This window comes from Pteropus alecto, unplaced genomic scaffold, assembly GCF_000325575.1.
Source record: "Pteropus alecto unplaced genomic scaffold, ASM32557v1 scaffold272, whole genome shotgun sequence".
NCBI classification, from domain to species: domain Eukaryota; kingdom Metazoa; phylum Chordata; class Mammalia; order Chiroptera; family Pteropodidae; genus Pteropus; species Pteropus alecto.
In genome coordinates this window covers 272,568-293,397 of record NW_006432452.1, presented here as the reverse complement: position 1 = coordinate 293,397, position 20,830 = coordinate 272,568, and the positions used below count along the sequence as shown (strand labels likewise).

At 34.0% G+C, this 20,830-nt stretch overlaps 1 protein-coding gene across 1 annotated transcript in view; it reads right to left on the bottom strand.

Annotated features, from left to right (window-relative positions):
- Window positions 1-4,332: 4,332 nt before the first annotated feature.
- Window positions 4,333-20,830, bottom strand: part of TMEM47 (transmembrane protein 47) — a 27,659-nt gene continuing 11,161 nt past the window's right edge. The window contains exons 2-3 of the mRNA XM_006907448.3: window positions 16,291-16,431; window positions 4,333-7,679 (exon numbers count right to left, since the gene is read on the bottom strand). Coding sequence (XP_006907510.1) covers window positions 7,501-7,679; window positions 16,291-16,431 — 320 coding nt within the window. The 3' untranslated portion in view covers window positions 4,333-7,500. The remainder of the gene's footprint in view (window positions 7,680-16,290; window positions 16,432-20,830) is intronic.

Sequence of the window (20,830 nt, the reverse complement as noted above, 5' to 3'; positions counted from 1 at the left end):
GAGATGGAGGAGGAATTACAATGAGTGGCTTCAGAGATTCCAAAGCAACTTTCATGCCATCTGATAATTATTGACTTTTTTCCCCTTTAGCACATGACTTTGATCTTGGAAAAAATATACACACAGAAGGGTTTACACTAAAATATTTTCACCTAGTTACATTTTTCTGTGAATGAGACAACTGGGAGCAATATTTGACAATGAAGGAGAGTGTTGGGCACCCTAGTGTGAGATGAGAAGTGTGTCAAGAAATCTTCATGTACTTCCAAATCCTTTTTCTGAGATTTAGCACAACCTGAATATTGAACCTTCTAACAAAGGGTGCTTTGTCTAACAAAAGGTTCTATTAGTTCCAACTAAAACAGGATAATTGAAAAAGAAAATTACTGGAAGGACATACAAGTATTTCATGGAACACAAGGCAGCTTGACTTTACTAGGAACTGGGACCACTCACTTTCATTCCCTTTGGGTTTTACATGATCTCTTTTGACTGCTTTTCTCTGAATATCTATTTCATTCCTTTTATTCTCTGCAGTTTTTCTTTGTATCCCTGCATACACCACCAAACCTCATAGTTTATGCATTTTATTACTAGCTACATGCAGAGACCAATTCCAAATTAATGGGCAAGAGAAACAGAGGGAACTAGCCTAAGGCAGGAACCATCTCTGCTGTAATCACCTCTGACCAGGGGTGCAGGGTCATGTGGTGCAAATATGGCTGCCTGCCAAGTCCTCTATTGTTCTCAGAAAAATCACTAAGGATGGAGCATAGACCCTGAAAGCTAATCAATTACATCAACCTGTCAGATTTCTACTCTCACACCTGCACAGTCTTATATCACATAGTTATGACTAGGTGGCAAAAGTTATAAGATCCAACAGTTTAATCCCCCTTTCCTGTATTTCTCTCCAGTCTTTAAACTTTAACTTGATATTTCCATAAATTGTAAATAATTCTAAAAGTGCTCCAGTTCCAATGTAGATAACATGCAAACCATTCCAAGTATATAAATGCATGAAATTTGTACATATTTATACTAATAATTCAAAACCAGCCTAACTTTAGGAAAACAGCAAGCTACATGGGTTTTCGCCATCCAAATAGCATGATAGTCAAATAAGTCTTAATTGTTGCCTCAACTTTCAGAGCATTTCTGATTCAAAGATGTCATGCAATCAGCAGCAGCGGGAAGAGGTCAGTGTTTAGGATTATATTTAAACTTCACAAAGCTCAAATGCCTGGCTAAATATGCACTAATGTTTACTGACTTTCTGATATAGTTAAGGGAAAAAATGTTTATACATGCCTGAAAAAAAAAATGGGGGAAAGTAACTCAAAGTATTCCATATCTTGAAAGTTGGCTAGAAAGATGTTAAATATTGAGGTTTGCAAAGAAATATTTTGGGAATGGAATTTTCCAAAATTCTGCTTCATTAAGAAGCATTTAAAAATATCAAGGTCTTCAGAAAATATAACCAGAAATGTTATGTGAAACATTATGCCTCTATAAGGATTTCTATATTTTGTCAAATTTATGCCAAATTTCTTCCAACAGTGAACAGCATTCATTGGAGTTGAATGAGAAACATACTTTTCATGACCATAACTGTTAAATGTTTTATTATAATTTCTCATTTTGCTTCTTTTGGACACACCACTAGTAAAATAATTAACACAACCATAATAGCCTTCCCACTTGAACAGTTCAGCTCCTGTTCTCTTATAATGCTTAAGAATCATCTAAAAGTTAAAAATCGGAAAACTTTTTCTTGATGCCATGAGTTGCCACATTACCACTGAGCAGTGACATGGCCACAAAAGGGAACTTCCTCTCCAAACACTGATACAGAAGTTTGCCTGAGAGAGGATGCCAAGCATGATAGCATTATCTGTCTTTTCAGCTACCACAGTATCAAAGACCATCAAAGGAGTGTATCTCCTGCATTTACTCCTTAACAATTTAACTCTCCATTCATCTTAAGAGAAATGCCTTCTGTTCAGATTGAAACAATTTCTTTGAATTCTTCCTCGTGAATTAGATTTTTCTTAAATAATTAAATAGGCTATATGAGGAATAGTCTTCAGTAACATCATCACATATATGTAATTTTTTTTAAATAATTTTTTATTTTTCAGTTAGTTGGCAGACTTCTCCATCATCTTGAATCTCCCCCATATATGTAATGTTTTAAGTTTAACTCCATCCCTGATTGCCTCTTCTGTAGTATAAGAAATGCCTTCAAATCATCTAGACCCATCCTCAACCATGTTTAATATAGCATATATGTAATAATGAATTTATATTTTATATATTATACATATTTGCATATTATATATAAATTATTTATACTATTTTTTCAATCTTTGTCACATGCACAAATTGAAGTATTCAAGGTTTTTGCTGGTTTGATGACATGATTTTCCAGTACTTGTTCCAAGCTTCTTTTATAATCATTATTCCTATGAAGTCATTCAACTGGGAAATAATTGCTTGCCAAAACTGAGTTTCTCTGGTGAACCACTCAACGCAGCTTCAGTTTCACAAAGAACACCATTCTTTGTGTGCTGTTAATCTTGGCTTAGAAACACCACATATTAGCCTTCCCACTTGAACAGTTCAGCTCCTGTTCTCTTATACTTTGGAACCATTAGACTTACTGCTGGAATATAAATGTGTGAGTCACCTAGTTGGTGACTCTTTGAAAAGATTTTCCAAGTATAGATACATGAACCTCTGCTCATAGCAACATTTAGTAGTTGTTAAAAATGTGAGGACTTCCCAATCTGGAAATCTGCCTTATCTAAGAAAAATTGTTAGTATTTTATTACATGGAAGTTGTTATTTACTCTGATTTTTAACTTTGACATTAACTAGCTATACCATGTTCTAACACTTGATATAAAAGTTAAATTATTCAAATTAGTGCTTCCTGTGAAAATACTAAGCACTTAATTTTAATTTTTATTTGCTCTTTTAATCTTACCTCATTTAAGGTTGCACTTCTGAAAAGTGATTAATGTAAGGTCATGGCATGAAAATCTGGTAAATTAGAAATCCAAGTATTCTGTGGATTATTCTACAGAATACAAAATAATTTCACTACCAATTTATTTTCTAACCGCAATGATTTAAAAATGATGACTTAAACACAGAACATTGTTGACATGTTATGGGCTCGACTTTATAAAACAAACTGCTAACTGGCTATATGGCCATTATGGCAAAGCAAATTGAAATTGCTTTCCTGTTTCATGTTCATGGTGAAATCTTTGAAGGCAAAGGATTTTCTCTGTCAAATCCTAGGTTATGTCTCCATGTCTTCCAAATTCAGAGTCACGGGTAATTACCAAGCAGGACATGTTTGTAAAGGTGTTCTGCTTATAAGAATTCTGTATAAGAAAATGAAAATACTTTATACTGAAAATATAACACATCAAATGAATGATGCTACTCTATCAAATCAAAATAAGGCCATTGAAAAGGAAAATTTCCAAAATGATAGAAAATATGCAAAAATGTCAGAATTTATAACTTAAATATGCATATCTTTGAAAGTTTGATATTAAATATATCATAGGGCTTGCAGATGATTTATATTTTTAATAGTAAAATATACTGTGAACCTCTCAAAATTTGAAGGTTTATGAGACATGAAAAGGACATCATGGCAAAAATAAAACTAATTTTATCAATAAGAAAGTTTGCTCGATTATATAGTTTTATTTATAACGAAGACAATTATCTGACAATCATACAAGTGAATTTTATTACCTAACTTTCCAAGTATACTCACCATTTTATATACACAAAGTGTGATGGAATATTTTGATTTTTAACTTTACAAATTTCTTCACATACACACGTGTACACATGTATTGAAAATTTAGCATGTCTAATTAAAAAGTAGAAATAATGTAGGAAATCCTGCTTTAACATATCTGGCAAACACTGAAAACTAAACAAAAACCAAAACAGAATATCAAACACTTTTGCTACTCCTGTTTCTAATCACGTTATTAGAGAGTAGGAAAAAGGATAGCCCATACTGTATCTTCTTGCTGTGTATTTTAAAACGCAAGTTTAAAAAGAAGTAATGTTATGTTTTTCTTTGTTGTTCATATAACTTGACTGCAGAGGATAAAAAGGATCTTGGGAGATAATTTGAAATAAAACATAGTTTAAAAATATTTACACAAAATGATCATGTCATATTAAGCTGTGTTTTCTAAATCATATATATTATAAAGGAGAAAATAAACTGAAGACATGTAGTTTAGAAACTGTTAAAGGTTCTACACAGTAGAGATGACAAAAAGTCAAACCACATCAGTGAAATCACTTTTATTTTTATTTTTTTCCACATAGATAACTTCATGTCAGCTACAAAAATCATGAAAAGAACTGATCGTGAAACTGCAAACTCAAAACCACTGGAGTGATAAACAGGTTTCCCCCAGAGGATTGTTAGAAAAAATGACCAGAATACCATGAATTCATATTTAAGTAGTATTAAACATGTCATATATTTAAAAATAATAAATATAGAACAGCAGTAAACTAATAGCATAAACAGCATGAAGTATATTTCGTTTTTTTAAGACAGATGAAATTTCTAGGCACAGTTTTAGGCATTAAAGAGGACACAGAGGCATAGGTTAGTGTGCGCTGCTCTGTACAAAAATACAGTCTGAATAAATTACATTGCTAGCCATACAATTAGACGTCACTTACCAGTCGGTTCATTGCATGTTTAATAATATACAGGTACATGCTAATCCATATATATCATTTATATTTCAAACACATGACTCTCTATATTTGTCTTTAAAATTTACATGTTGAACTTACAAAAAGCTAAATAGTTTTGTGCAAGAAATCCAAATAACTAGCCCTGCTGATTATTTTTTGCTATATGTGTGCATGTGTATCTCTCTCTAAGATAAACGATGGGTTTACAGTTAACGGTTTTGCTTATAAGAAAACATCACGTAAACCTAAAGATGCAAAGACATAATGTAAGTGGAAAATTCACTTGTGTTTATTCTGATAGACAAAATAGTATTTCAGATGAGCAACAACTCATGTTACACTGACCTGGTTAGCAATGAAACACGTTCAAACATTAGTGATGGTAGAAATATAGCACAGGGCTCTTCACTGGGGAGGGGGAAAATGCTATATAAGAAATCTACTTTTCAGTAAACTGCAAACATGTGTGCCTTAGCCAATAACATATTCTGTCACATTCCAGTTTGTCATATTGACAGAATGAAAACTTGGTAAGACTCGAGATGTGATATTTGTCTCACAGCACACTGCATCCTCCAGTAGGATTAAGAAAAGTGCCTCATTGATGTCAGCATCCAAGTACTGTTCTTCCATTATTTAGGAATAAAGAGATTCTCTCACAATAGAGAGTGTTTAGTAGCTGAAATCCCTTTCCAACAAATGCCGTATTTCTCATGCTGCTCTGACAACATGTAATTAACTGCAAGACAGTCTGGCCCAGATTTTACTATGTATTTCTTAAGGAAACTGCTTCAAAAGATTCCATAATACTAATATCTTCCTAGAAAATTTTCTCTCAGTTTATGATTCTATATAGAACCATATACTTTTATAATGGTTTCTCTAGGATGCATTTAGTCATTTTTGTCTGTCATTGCTAAAACAATTAGCCTGGTTCTCCATAATTTGTGATTCTATAGAAAAGTCCTAAGAGTTTTTTTTAAGCATCTGAATAATAAAATAGTTCTTTTTTTTTCCTGTTGTTTTGGCAACAGTTCTTAAGACAAGCTGAAAGCACAACTCTGCTTTGGGAGGTAAAGCAAATTATTAAATACTATTGATGTGGTCCTGCTCTTAACAGATTTTGCAACACAAGAGAACATAGGTATGTTTTAAATTATTTTTCCAATGCTTCTTTCTGCAAGAGGGCCAAAACTAGGACATACTGTTTTAGTGTCTTTGTTAACAAAAATAATTATTTATAACTTTTATATTAGAGCTGTATATTTGATATAAAAATATGTTTATAATTAAACTATCCAAATTTGTATATTAAACAGGGTTAACAAGTTTGCAGTGAGATCAGTTGCAAACTTATTCCCTATTATTGATATTTCCTTCCATTTGAACAGTCAACGAATAATTCCCTTAACATAAATCCATCCTAATTGTATGCACAAATCAGTCCCTTAACTTCAGAGGACCAGGTGATAACCAATGAATTCTATTCCTCTACTGAGACATTTAGACATTTATATAAATCTATCGCTATTCCTTTATTTTTTAATAAAGACATTTAAAATACTTGAAAAAAAGGCAGCCTTCTATTTTAATAAACCTGAAACAAAATGATCATCCTAATTGCTACTCTCTTTTAAACTACAGTGCTTACAGGAAAATTATTTTCAGAATAACACCATTTCAATTTGTCTTCTTACACAATTCTATTAAAACTGTCCAGTGAAATAGTAGAGAACATAGAGCAAAAAGCCTTAAGGTATATGTACTTTTGTATGATAAATAAGTGTGAATGAATATCCATCTAAGCCTCTTAACAATGTGTACAAGTTAGTGTTCAAATCACTTCACTAGAGCAAATATTAATGTGTAATAGGCAAATGCAAGTGTAGGGCTAGGGAACAACTTATTGCCATTTATACTAATGGTCCATCTTCTATAAAAATATTTAAGCTTGTCATATATGCACAATTATTTGCTATAATGTTTGGTAAATGATTTAAGGGTACTTAGGACAAAAGCAACTCATGCATATTTCTCTCTAGCTGCCCCAGGGAAAGCAGAGACTCCCAGTTTTCCTCATTCTAAATATAGCTGAGGCACCATTTCTGACCACATAATAAAAAGCACATGTCTCCAAGTCTTGACTCCCTTCCCAGGGAAATGTTGATTGCCAAAGCATAATCTCCCACTAAAAAGAGTACTCTTGAAGGTGGAATATCTACCATTAACCAGTTACATTCATAACTCTCATTAGATACTGATGAGCTGTTCACTTTTCAAGAGCTCACTCAAGTAAATAATCAATGGTCAATGTAAGTTACTGGGTGGGAAAAGCAGGTGATAAGGACTCTAACAGTGAAATCCTTGTCAGCGCAGAGGAACTTCTAAATGTGGCTTATGCCAGCTGCTCCCCTGCAGGCAATAGGAGATTCAGGCATTTCTCATTCCAACTAGTTTTTCACAATGATTGCTCTCATACAAACCCTTCACTTGTCAAGAAAAATGACATGAACATATTGGAAGTTTGCAGCATTTGCCTATGTCTAATCAGCTCTCTTAATTTGTGCAGGTCCCTAAAATGGATGTAAAAGCTGGTTATGATGTTGACAGCCAAAAGGCAAAAGATATTAAATCAACTGAGCAAACTGCTTGATGCTCCACAAGTGTTTTAGAAAATAGTGAGTTAAAAAAGATGCAGACATAATCCTTGTTGGATCTTTTTTTTCCAATTTGAGACTATTGGTTCTAATAGTAGTCTTCGTAGTTCTTAGGGTTCAGGCAATAAAGGATGGCACCCCCAAACGAGAATATAGTTGCACCCCATGCCAGGCCGTAACCCCAGTTGAACTCATGGTAAATTTTCAAGCTCACAGTTTCAATGAACTTGATTGGGTAAAGGACCAGGCTGCAAACCTGTAAAACAACTGAGAGAAAAGCAAAGGAAAATTAGAAAAATGCATTTACAGGAAATAAAATAACATATAAATACACTTGCGTATGAGAATTACTTTTTAAACAAACAAACAAACAAAAAAAAACACTTGAAGTATTGCTTATTTTACCATCTAGAAGAATTCTAGATGGTAAATACTTTAAAATATTAACAAATTTTCTTTAACACTATTTCATAATATAGTAAGAATTACACTATTAATAATTAGTAAATCACTATAATAGTGTGATAATAATTAGTGCATTATAGTAATTTATATAAACATACAAAGTAGTAATTTTCATTCTACACACACATATATAATTACCACTATTATGGCAAAAAGTACTAGGTTAAGCTAAACTGTTCCACTATACAACACCTATTAAAAAGCTCCCCAAGAATAGTGACCCCGAATATAAGCTAAAACCCTTATTATATTTATTTATGCTCTCGAAGAATTCGAATTTATTTGCGCTGATGAAACTGGTCAACTGTGACTCAAGACATGCTTTTGTTGTTGTTGCCTCTCAAGATCATCTAACTCAGCTCAATATTCTAGCAAGTCCTACTTTAATGTCTTTGCTCATATTATTCCGATCAAAAACTATTTTCATTCTTTTCCTCCCATCTAGTCTATACCTCTCCATCTTTAAAAAAGAGGCTCGAAAGTCATCTTTGTCAAGAAGCCACACCGAATTATACTCTTTCTATTAGATGTAACAGATGACATTTAGATATTTATTCCTCACTTACTTTCAAAAAAGAATTAAGTCAATGAAGGCAGGGGAGATAATGGTACTACAAAAACTAGGCTAATAAGGCTACTACAATAGAGCACAAAATTTAGCTTTTAGTTCTTAGTTAAATCTTAGTTCTTGGTCAGGGCTAATGGGGAAACGTGATGAGTCATACATAATTAAATAAAATAAGCCAATTAATCAGAAGAGAGGTTTTTAAAAATATCTAAATAAAGTGGTATTTATTCTGTTATTTTTATATGGAAGACACTGGATTACACAAGAGATGATGTCTTCCATTAAAAATTGAAAACACACCTCGTTTATAGTTTAAAAAACTCAGAAAAAGTTTAAGTCATTGTTAGGACAACTGACAGCAAATTACATAACTCACACTTCATCTATTTCCAATTGGCAAATGTTAAATGTATATTAATTTAAAAAAAAATTCAGCTGGCTTTATGCCTTTGTGAAAGAGTGCTTTCATGTTTTAAATGTCTGAAAACTAATAAGAAATCAATTACTATCAACCATGAGCTACAGAAGAAAACATCCAAAGTTACTAAGTGAAAAAAATAAATGCATTTCTCCTTAAGGTTTCTATACTCTGGTCACTAGTCAAATGATGACTGATCCTGGTAAGATAGGACTGAACTCATTCAATAAATTCATTCATTCAATAAATATCTGAATGTTTCTAAAGTGATACTGTTTAAGGCATTGGTAACAAAAGTTACTACCCTCATGGGTAGGCAGTCCATTGTAAATAAATACAGAATATAGCAAGTGTTGCTAAGAGACAATGAAAATATAAGAAAGCAAGAAAATAAGAGGCAGAGAGATGCAGGATGCTCTTCAGATAGAGAGCTGAAGGACTCTCTGGGGAGGAGTCATTAGAGCATAGACCTGAATGAAGTGAGGGGTGCAGGTCAATACAGTGGGGGGAGTGAGCAACCTGGGTGGAGGGCACAGAAAGTGCAAAACCGACGCAGGAACACACTGAGTGGAGTGGAATATCAGTAAGGATGCTGTGATTGTGGTACATAGAACAACAGGGGAGTAGCATGAGATGAGAGGGAAAAGACAGGCAGGGGCCAATTCAGGGATGATCGTGTGAACTATGGCTAGGGGCCTGGATTTTATTCTAAGTGTGTGATGGGCAGCTGCTAAAGGAGTTTGAGCAGAAGTAATAACTGATGTGCATTACATTCTAAAAGACTATACTGCTTTTTTTGTGAATCAGCCAGTCCCTGGAGTGATGTGCTTAGCTAGATTGCTTTTAATTTTCATTTCAAAGTGTTTTATTTAGCAACTATTTGGCCTTCATGGTATAATATATAATGACTTAATTTCTCTCTAGTGGAAAAGTGGAAATACAACTTTATGAGGCTCCACTGGCATACTCTCCAGAGCAGTTTTCTTAGAGATAAAACTTTATAGTGGTATAGCCAAATGGAAATTACCCTAAAATGCTTTATGCCTCTGAGTTACTTTACGTTTTGGTATCACTGAGAAAACATGCATGTAATAGCAAAATTGAGAAAACAAATATAACTCCATTTAATAAAATCCATAGATGCAAGTAAAAATGCCTTCCTGCCTTTTGTAGATGCTGCAAAGGAAACAAACAAACCTAATGAGTTCAGAACTCAAGAAAATACCACCATACTTTATTCTAGTTTACCACCAACCAATGATACATAATAGGCACTGGCTGTGGTAATCACTATGCTCTACCTCAGAAACAACAAAGGTAAAGTTAGGTAGCATTTCAGAATTTGAAGGGTATTTGAATTTCATTTTAATCCTCCTCCCCACTTTTTTAAAAAGAGGCAACAACAAGACTACTGACCATGAAATTGTGTGGATAGAAGCATGAGAAGAACTTGCAGGTACTAATTCTTGTTACTGATAGTTTTCTTAGAGGGGATATTTTTCAATGTTTTCAATACTGAAATACTCATAATGTTCGATATTGAAATATTCAACATTTTCTTCTAAGGAAATATTTGAATAATTCAACAAACATTTATTGGATGCCCACTGTGTTTTGGGGGAAGCAGATGAGACAAGACCTGGCTCTTGCCCTTTGATATTTCATATTCTAAGGTGGAGACACACACACACAGATAATTGCAAATGAATGTGTCCAATAGTAGTAGTAGAGGTATGTTCACTTATAATCCATTCATCACATGTTTACTGAGCTCTAACAATATTTCAAGCACTACTTCTGTCCGGAGAAAGGGAGGGTTTCAAAGAGGAAGCATCATTTGAATTGGTTCTTGAAGGGCAGACAGGACTTGGTCAGAAGAGAAAGATGAAAAGACCTGTGGTAAGAAGCAGTTTGTCTGCAGCTAAGAGGTATAAGAAGGTGTGCCTATAGAAAATAAAATTCGCATGGGTGGAATGAAGAGTACATTCAGATGGAGATGTTTGGTTCAGACTATAAAAGGCTTAGTGTGTCATAAAAAATAATAGACTGGTTTCTACAGGAGATATCTCAGAGGTTAGTTTAATTGTACATGCTGTTGGTGCTCTATTCACATACATCTCATCCTCATCACTCCAGTATGTCAGCCTGACTTAATAACTGTCAGCACGTATACTTCTTTGCCTGACTTTTCCTCTGGTCACTCAAGCTTCCTAGTCGGACCGTAGGGCAGGCCCAGCATTCTGGGAAATTAACACTTCTATCTCCCATCATCACCAACAGCCCTTACCAATGATTCTCAGAATTTTGTTCATAAATACTCCATTCCCTATTCCTTCCAGTGAGATAACTCTGAGGTGTGTGTTCTACCCTGGTGTCTGGATTTTCCAGGAGGATTAAGCTCCAGCTGCTTACAGTTAACAACTGGTTTGATAACGTACTCTTTATTGGCTGCCTGACTCACTTTCTCTATCACTTCTTTTACCTCCCAGATGAAGTACTTGCACTTGATTCCTTGTCTCGGGATCTGCCTCTAGGGAAATCAATGGGGGCAAGTGACAAGAACAGATCTGTATTTCAGAACTACATTTCATGTGTTTATGTGCAAGACAGATTGAATGGGGAGGTGAATGGAGAAAGACAGGCCCTTAGAAGGTTAGTCCATGAATGGATACCTGTCTGCTGTATTGACTAAGGTGACATCAGAGAGAAAGAAAGATCAGAGAATGTAAAAAAATGACTACAAAAGAAAAACTGAATAACTGAATTCTAAGAAAAGGAAAAGGAAGGAGTCACATAGTCATTTTAAGTCAGATGTTATCACAGAAAAATAAAACAAAGTAGGGGAAGTTCACATTGGAGGACTGAGATGATCTACTTAATGAAGAGTTATGTCCTCAACTAAGGCAGTAATGGTGGTATATGAAAAGAAGCTACAGACTTAGAAGATAATTTAAAGAGAGCATTGATAGGAATTAGCAGATGAGTCCCTAAATATAGCATGTACATAAAGGAAATGATTATTTGGAGAATAAAAACATTTGCACATTAAGGGCTAATTAATATGAAGTTATCAATTTCTTTTCTTTTTAAAATATAATCTATAACTAAAAGTAGTAGTGCATAAGAAATTATTGGCAATGATACTGTAAATTGTTCTAGCCAAAAGATAGTTTGATGTTAACAAAGATCTGTGAATAGAACTCTTTTTTTAGTTTTAATTTAAGCTGGATTATGATTTTCCTGTCAAAATCTAGACTCACAATACCTCCAGCCATCTCACTGGGTTATGGGATGGTGAGGAGGGCTACAAAACACAAGCCTCTAATCAGAGATAGCTCAGAGATGGAAAGCAGTTGTAGGAATCTGAAAAAAAAAAAGTCATTCTGCATAAACATTCATTTACAGGAGGCTTTTTGCAGAAATAACAAAAAGCAAACATCGTTAATAAAACAATTAGTGGGGATTCTGTTATTTAAAATACGAATTATAAAAGACTGGGAATTTTCTACGAATAGTAAAGGCCTTGGAATAAAAGCAAGCAATCATCCTAAGTCCCAGTGGGACTTAAAAAGATCTGTAAAGCCAGACAACAAAAGAAGAGGACCCAGAAAGAGGCATTGTTTTAGCTAGCATTGTTTCAAGTACACTGCTCTAATTTCACTAAGTCTTAAGTGAGAACTAGATGTCAGTTATCAGAATTTCATCATGTATTATCTATCATTGTCAGTCACACAATAAGAAATATGCTCTAGTCAACTCCACTGGAAACATGCACAGCTTTCATGATGTGCTATGGTTCAGTCATACTGCCCTGATCAGTTTGTGATCTTTATGACATCTCATGTCTACCTTCAGGTGTTGCTCCCAAGAGGTGGAGTAACTGTAGTTACAGGATGGGCTTCGACTGCGGCACACAGCTGGCAGGTGAACTCACAATTCAAGGCTGCTTCTGCTCTTGTTTTTTCTGCATGTTACATATACCCAAGTAAAGGTGACTCGTGAATCCTCGCTTGGGTTTTCAAGTCAGATAGATAGATGCCCTGATTAGAAACTCTGGCTCTGCATCTTACTAGTTGGATAACCTTGGGGAATTATTTAACCTTTCTGAACCTATTTCTTCACTGATAAAAATGAGAAAAAGAAATACCTAATTTTAAGGTCTAGTAGTATGACACATGGTAGGTGCTTAATTATTATTATTATTAATTATTATTATTATTATAGATAACATCTTAATTTTGAAATCTAGACTTCTATGACCAGTAAGTAAGAGAGTTGTGGAACATGGGACAACATTTTAGATGGGCTGCAGTGATGGCTAGCTCTTAGCTCTTCTAACAAGTACTCAAGCAGGTAACAAGCCCACCCTAAATTAAGGACCTCAGAGAAAAAGATAAAAAAAAAAAAACAAAGAAAACAAATCTTTAAAATCTCTTTGACTATCTTTCTTTATGAGAATCATCAGCTTTTAGTAAAAACCCTTAGAGCATACTATCTAACACCAAGTATAGTTACACACTATAGATGGCCAACATATATTTGTTAAATGAATGAAAACGTGAATAAATCAAAAAAATCATTTTATAACTATTACTTTTCTTGAACTGCTTTGGTCTTAGCTTTGTGGTTACATAAAGAAACTTACTGCTTCATAAATTGCAAAGAGAGAAAAGGTTCAAGAAAAACTCAATTACAGTTAGCTAGTTGTTTACATGCTTATTTTCCCCTACCACATTACAACCCACATACCTTAGTCTTCTTTCCATCAGTCATTCAACTATTTATTGAGTGCCTGAGAGTACTTGGCACAGCACATGGTACTGAATTAAGTAAATATGTAGTCCTGTGCCAGATGTTTCTATGTGGTAGTGCTATGTTTGTTTTTATTTTACGTGCTACATGTCTCAGCCGAAGAAAAGAGAGAATACTTCTTTGTTGAGATAGATATCATTCTCTTTATGTGTAAACACCAAGATAAGGCTTGATATTATTTGGAGAAGAAAACATTTTGAGAAAAGAGGGGAAATGCAGACCATTTTCAAGTACACCAAGATGAATAAAAAGGAGCAATGTCTCCAAATACACATTCCAAAGAATCACTAAACTGAATTACAAATGAGACAAGCCAATCACTAGTATAAGTTTGTTTACTAAGAAGCAAGCAAAATAAACCACCATTATTTTAGCTAGCATTGTTTCAAGTATGCAGATTTTCCAACTTCGTTAATCTTAGGCCTAAATCAATAATAGATTATTATGTGTAATGAATATCTTTTCTAGAAATCAGCTACAGGCTACTCCTTAATGGCTTTTGCAGGTGGGAGAGAAACCTTTTCATGACATGATTCAAATAACCAGCAAGTTTTACCCTGCTTATATGCAAAGTGAACAGTAAACTAAAGGTCATTTCAAAAAGTTTCCATAAGCACAGTGTCAAAAAAGAATGAGTCAAATTAAATCTCAGCACATGCACGTTTTAAAAATGTAGCAGTATAATGCTCATTTTAGGTCTCACTACATTAGAATAACACTACATTACTATTGCTGTAGGGATTCCTTTCATTATCTTATTATTTACTAATATTTGTGGCAGTGAAAGCTTAATCAAAATCTTCATTTTGACCAAATCCATTACCTTTAACTTATGTTCATTTATAATGTTTTCTGTTACAACCAGAACTTATTTTCATATTTTCATACTTGGAAAAACATACAGAACTTTTTTTAGAAAAAAAAAATTGGAAACTTCTAGTTATTTTTCTAAGCAAGTTTTATAATGAGTTCTCTAAACACCACTTTACAGATGCTGCACATGCCATTATATGGTAAGTTAAAGGCTAAATGGGATAGTAACTAGGTAGCATAATAATTTGGATATTTATAAGAGAATGTCTAGAATACCTCTATTATCATCCTAAAATCAGAAATATCTGAGTATTCTAAAAATTATTCAAAACATAATTCCAGTTTTAAAGAATGGTATGTCATGTCAGAACAATCTATCAAGAAATTCTATAATTGATTACCTAATCACTATGTTAATAAATCCTAGCTACAAAGGCAAACATACTACAGCTAAAATATCTAAGTTATTTCATTTTAAAAATAGAAATAGAGCCATGGTAAATCTATGAACTAAGAAATAAACCAGAGAATAGTGTTGGATTCCTTAGGAGAATCTTCATGTTGTACTATATGATTCACAATAGAGACCTTTTATTACACATGAGATCAATGGTCACTGCCTGAGACTTCAAAATATTTTTGTAATGTTTTCCACTCTATCAGAAGTCAGCAATAGGCACTCAATAGAGTTGAATAAATGAGTGAGGGAGTAATGAATGAACCACTAGATCTGCCACTATGCGATATTGAGCAAGTCACTTAAGAGATTTGAATTAGACGTATTTCTAGCTTTCTTCAGCGCTTTGGATCTTCATTTTTATGACACCTACATTCTGACCAGTCTTCATCAGTATAAGAAGATGAACACAAACAGCAGGGGGCAGCAGAATACTTCTGATTTTACATTTTTAGCTCAAACTACCCTTCAAATCCTAAGAAATTTCATCTAGTCCCATATTTAAACAGCTTTAAAAAATCCATTTAACAGCCTAGATGGTTCTGTTAGTGTCTTCATTACTGACAGTCACAAGGGCTTATTTTGCAGTCTTCAAATCAGATATGATTGACAGGGTAAATTGAAGGTACCACAAGAATATTTCAGTTTGAGTCAAAAAGAACAATATATTTAAGGCTATTCTAAATGAAAATTTAAACACACAAAATAATGTACTAGGCTTTTAGTCTTATAAACTCCTTTTCTTAATAGCTTCCTGACTTTTAGTAAAATCTCCATTATACATTAGTTGATATTTTAAGCCAAGCTGTGCTCCACAGAATAATGGTTGTTAAATTAATTAGTATGCAATTGACCTCAATTCAACTGTCTAATGTTTCAAGTTATACATTATAATTTTTCAGTATAACTATGTTTATGTCCAGACTTATACCTTTAAGGGTACATATGTTGGATGTTTTTTTTTTTTTCCAGTTTCACATCAGAAAAAATAATGATGCTTTAAGACTACCAAGGGGGCAGTAAAAGAAAGGGGAAAAAAACTGGATTTGAAGAAAGACTGTTGATAAATACATCTGCTGTAATCCCTAAAGCAACAGCCCTGTCAAGAACTATTATTTATTCATGTTTTAGAACTTTAGAAATTGCCACTGTGCTCTGTGAAACACTTAACACACTAAAAACTGATAACATGATAAACTTTTAGCCAGTTTACCTTAAAAAACAACGAATGCCTCTCAACTTGTACATAATGCAACAACCACATACTGCTTCTGCATGAGAAGGGAGGATGGTAGAAAGGTTCATGCAACTTTAATACCAATTTGAAAGTAATGAATATATTTACCCGCTGCAAAAAGCATGACAGCAACAGGTCTGTAGAAGCGTCTTCTGGATCCCACGCAGATAGAAATCAAACCCACCAGGAATGCAATGAGAATGATGGCAGCACCGCCCAAGAGTAACGCCAAAGTAGCAATCTGCCAATCTGGAAAGAAAAAAGAAAGACATTGCTTTTAAGCATAAGTCCTCAAGGAATCAACAAAACTATGCTCAGCAGCCTTCACCTTGCTGAAACTAAATAGATGTGAATTTACTGCATGCTAACCATCCTGGGATTTGAAGTGTTTTGCAAAAAAAATTACTATAAATGTCCTTATTCAGAAAAGTTTCCTAAATTAAACTTGGCAGAGTTTTTAGACCAGGGGTTTTCCATGCTTTTCTTCCAAGGACTCTATTATAAGCATTCATACTAAATTTGGTGCCCCCTCCACGACTTATTTTCATATTATTATTATTAGATTTTCTATTGAGCTACAAAGTTCACAAACCTTAAGTACAGAAAGTAGAGAACTTGATTGACTTTTAATATATATACACTCAGGTAACTATAATCCAGATTAAGATATAGAACATCTCCATCACCCAGAAGATTCCCTCGTTGCTTGCTCTCCCCAGTCAATAGTCACCCTCCCACCCAGGCTACTGATGGACATATATCATCATGGATTATTTTCCTGTTCTTAAACTGTATATAAATGGAATAAAGTCTTTTGTATCTGGCTTTTATGTCTCAGATATTCATTCATGTTGTGTATGGCAATAGTATATTCTTTTTTTTTTTTTTTTTCTCAACTGCTGTCCTTTCTTGGAAAGGCTTCCTTCTCTGCACAAAAAACAAAAACAAAACTAGTTTTTGCCTTTCTCGCCTCCCACTAAAACAATATCCCCAGCAAATTAATATCAGAAGGATTGTTACTGTTTTTTCCCTCTCATTTCATTCTAATCTTACTACTACTGTCGTATTTACTACCACAGGGATGGTTTCTAAAATGAAATATTCCCAGGGACCCAGAATGGACTATAACTGGCTGCTCAGCTCGTTTCTTCATTCACGGAAACAGTAAGCATACATTGACCACTTACTATGTGTAGGCCTCTGTACATGCCCTGAGTGAAACATAAACCTCATTGAAATCCATTTGTCATTTCTTACAAAGATGTAGAAACAGTATGACAGAAAACTGGCTCCTTTTCCATTCCATAAGAAGAGTAGAATGTTCTCTAAGAAGAAGCAAAGTGAATATATGAATGCACTATCTTGCTCAGGAAGCATCACAGAAAATGATACTGGTGAAAATATTCTTCAGTAGAGGTTGTTTACAATTCCCAGGATGCCTCTTCTGGCCCTCACTTTAATGTATGTGCAGGAAATGAAAAGAGACTTTACTCCATGGTTAAATTGCAACATAGTCTATCCAAAGTCAAGAGCTCATGATATTTTGATTCTGCACGTTGAAATTATCTCTCCAGAAACCTTTCAAAGTGCACTCTTTGCCGCTGTAGGATAAGGGATGAGTGGAGGGAGCTACAATACCCTATATTTTCCTCTTTTATTTATACTTGTATATCCCTGCCTCAAGGGTGCTCTTCCACATCCTCTCCTCCTAATACATTCTGGATATATGACACTGAATATGAACTCTCACTGCATTCAGGAAACAAACAAACAAAGGGTGGAAAACAGAACAAATCCGCATTTCTTAAAATATAAAGATGAATCACAAGAAAGTGGAGAGTATTTTTTTATGTTATCTATTTGTAACAAAGCCATATCATTTCAAGCAAAAGTATATCTGGCTTTCAACTAGAGTTTAAAAGGACAGCCATACTATGGCTTTTTACTCCATAACAGCATGCAGCTTTGAGTTAAAAAAACCAAAAAAAAAAAAAAATCCTTACATTTGGAAGTCTCTAAATTTCTTTGAAAAAGTTTAGACATGACGCAATTATACTGCACGTTAACATAATAGAAATCCTGAAAAGTTTAAGTTGAAATTTCTGAATAAGAAATCAAATTTTCATTATATTAAAGTATTTGGGGTACAAAGAAAATAATAAAATACATCTGTCCATTCATCCATCCATCCAGTTCCTAGAGACTTTAAGACAGCTTATGTTGAATACTTTCTAGCTGTACTATCATTTTTATAAAATGATTATTACTTTTAGCAACTTCCTATAAATTATTTTAAATAAATGAGAATTTTTAAAGTATTTTAAGACATAACTTAATATTTATTCATTTAAAAATATCTTAAAGGTACAACAGATTGCCTTTTCCTGATGAGCTTTCACATAGCCCAATACGCATAAAATGCCATACATCTGAGTATTTCTATTTCTGACCTAAAATAAACTGGGAATTAATTTGATCACTTTCTCTACTTTAAACATCCTAGCTAAAATGCATATATTTATTTGCATTGTGTAAAGATAGCCTAAGATAGGAAAAATGCTGGCAAACGTTCCCTATAAAGGTTATGTGGGTCATGGTCTCTGCTGCAACTACTCAGCTCTGCCATGTAGTGTGAAAACGGCCATAGACAATATGTAAATGAAAATGCATGGATATGTCCCAATAAAACTTTATCTACAAAAACAGGTGGATTTGACCCTCTAGGTGTTGTTAGCTGACTCCTGGTCTAGACTTTATGTACCATTTTAAATGTTGAACTTTTTTTGTAGGTAAAGGCCTCTCAGACAATAATAAATCATAATGAAGTCAATTTGATAAATGAGTGATACAGGAATACAAAGTGATGTTTATCCATTTTAGCAATAGAAAACTGCAAAAAAATCCTAATCTCCCATAATGTTGAACTTCTTTAAAACAGTAATACTTTATTTCATATGGAAAATGAATAAAATACAACAGAAGCCACCAGGTGAATAAGTTATTAAAAGGGATGAGAACCTAATTAGGAAGAGAACCTCTTAACAGCACAGGAAATAGTTGTAAAAAGTAATTGAATACAACCAGTTCTGATTTTCTTCTAAATGTCCTATTTTTTTTTTTTTTTTTTTTTTTTTTATTGGGGGTGGGGGATAATAGATTACTGAGGGTTGTGGCTAATGAGAAAAGTCACTCTAGACATAAAGTCAAAAAAGGCATGTCACCAGCATCACCACTTTTGTGTTATTGCTACCTTTCCCTTTGGTCTGTAACCATAGATATGACTGCTCAAACAGAAAAGCCATTTTATTTTCCAAGACGGACTAGAATTGGGCCATGTCTGCCACTGGCCAGAGGCTGGGACTCAAAGTGAAGTATTGAGGCTTTATCTCTGGCAGATGGTGCCAAGTTTGGAGATTGTTGTCATTATATCCATTTGGAATGATTCACTTGGGCAGGCTGCCCAGGACCAAAGTTTTAACTTGCTGACCAGTTGCACATCAATCAGGAAGCTGAAAAAATGGTTCAATATGGCTACCATAGTAAAGGGAGCCCAGGGCACTTTTAGAGGTTCAGCACTAAGCATTATGGAGCTGAGAAATGCTTATGATGTCATGTCTTTCAGTAGAGAGCTAGAATCCATTGCCCAAATATTAGGGCCTGCCTTACAGGTGAGCTAAATTCAAGCACTATGTACATCGGCCTGATACCATTTCTCTCTTTCATACAGAACAAGACTAGAATATGGAGAATTTAAAAGCAATGAAAAATACTTCTCCAGATACCTACTAATGGCCATTAAAATAAGTTTGGCTTCATGTTTACACAGAGATAATTATTTATCAAGTATAAACTTAATAAGAATACATATAAAATATATTGTTGTGTATTATAGGACTTAGGCAATTTTACAGTAATATGATAATAAATGACCAGAAAACTTGTCTCTACACTAATGGTTTTTCCATTAGAAGGTTTGCATGCCACAAATACTTACTATCCCATATTCGGTGTTTGCAAAAGAAATTAAAATGTCATAAAATCCTCAATTTTCAGCCCCATTTCTTAAAAAAAAAAATCATCTAAGTTCTCCTAATTGGTTAATTTCTGTATCAATCTTAGTTCCCTAATTTCATAGCCCTCACAGTATTTAGTCAGATGAAGTGTTAAAAGTCCTTAGAGATTTATTACTCTGCATTAGTTTTACACATTTCTATAAATGATATACTGATACTGTAGTGGAGCAGTGAACAGAAACCAGCTCTGCAGAACATCAGTGGCCATGGTGCTGTTTTATAAATTGCATTGCTCTGCACAATTAAAGCTGGTCATTGTTCAATGTCAGGCCAGCTGATTTAAAATGTTAGTTTGGTTTCTAAGACCTGAGAGAATAAGTGATAATCTATTTTGAGGAAATAATGTACATCTTTGGTACATAAACCAGTGAGGGCTCAAATGGGCTGGGAGGAATGTTTTAGATCTGGAAAACGAACCGGAAATGAGGCAGGGTATATATCAGGTTCCACTTAAGAGTGTTTTGGCAAAGTTGACACAGTGCCGCACTGGAGCTATTGGGACCTATACCCTGGGGAAACCAAGGTTCAAGGTAAGTGTGTATTTCTCCACCAGTGCTTTCTCTAACAGAAAAAAA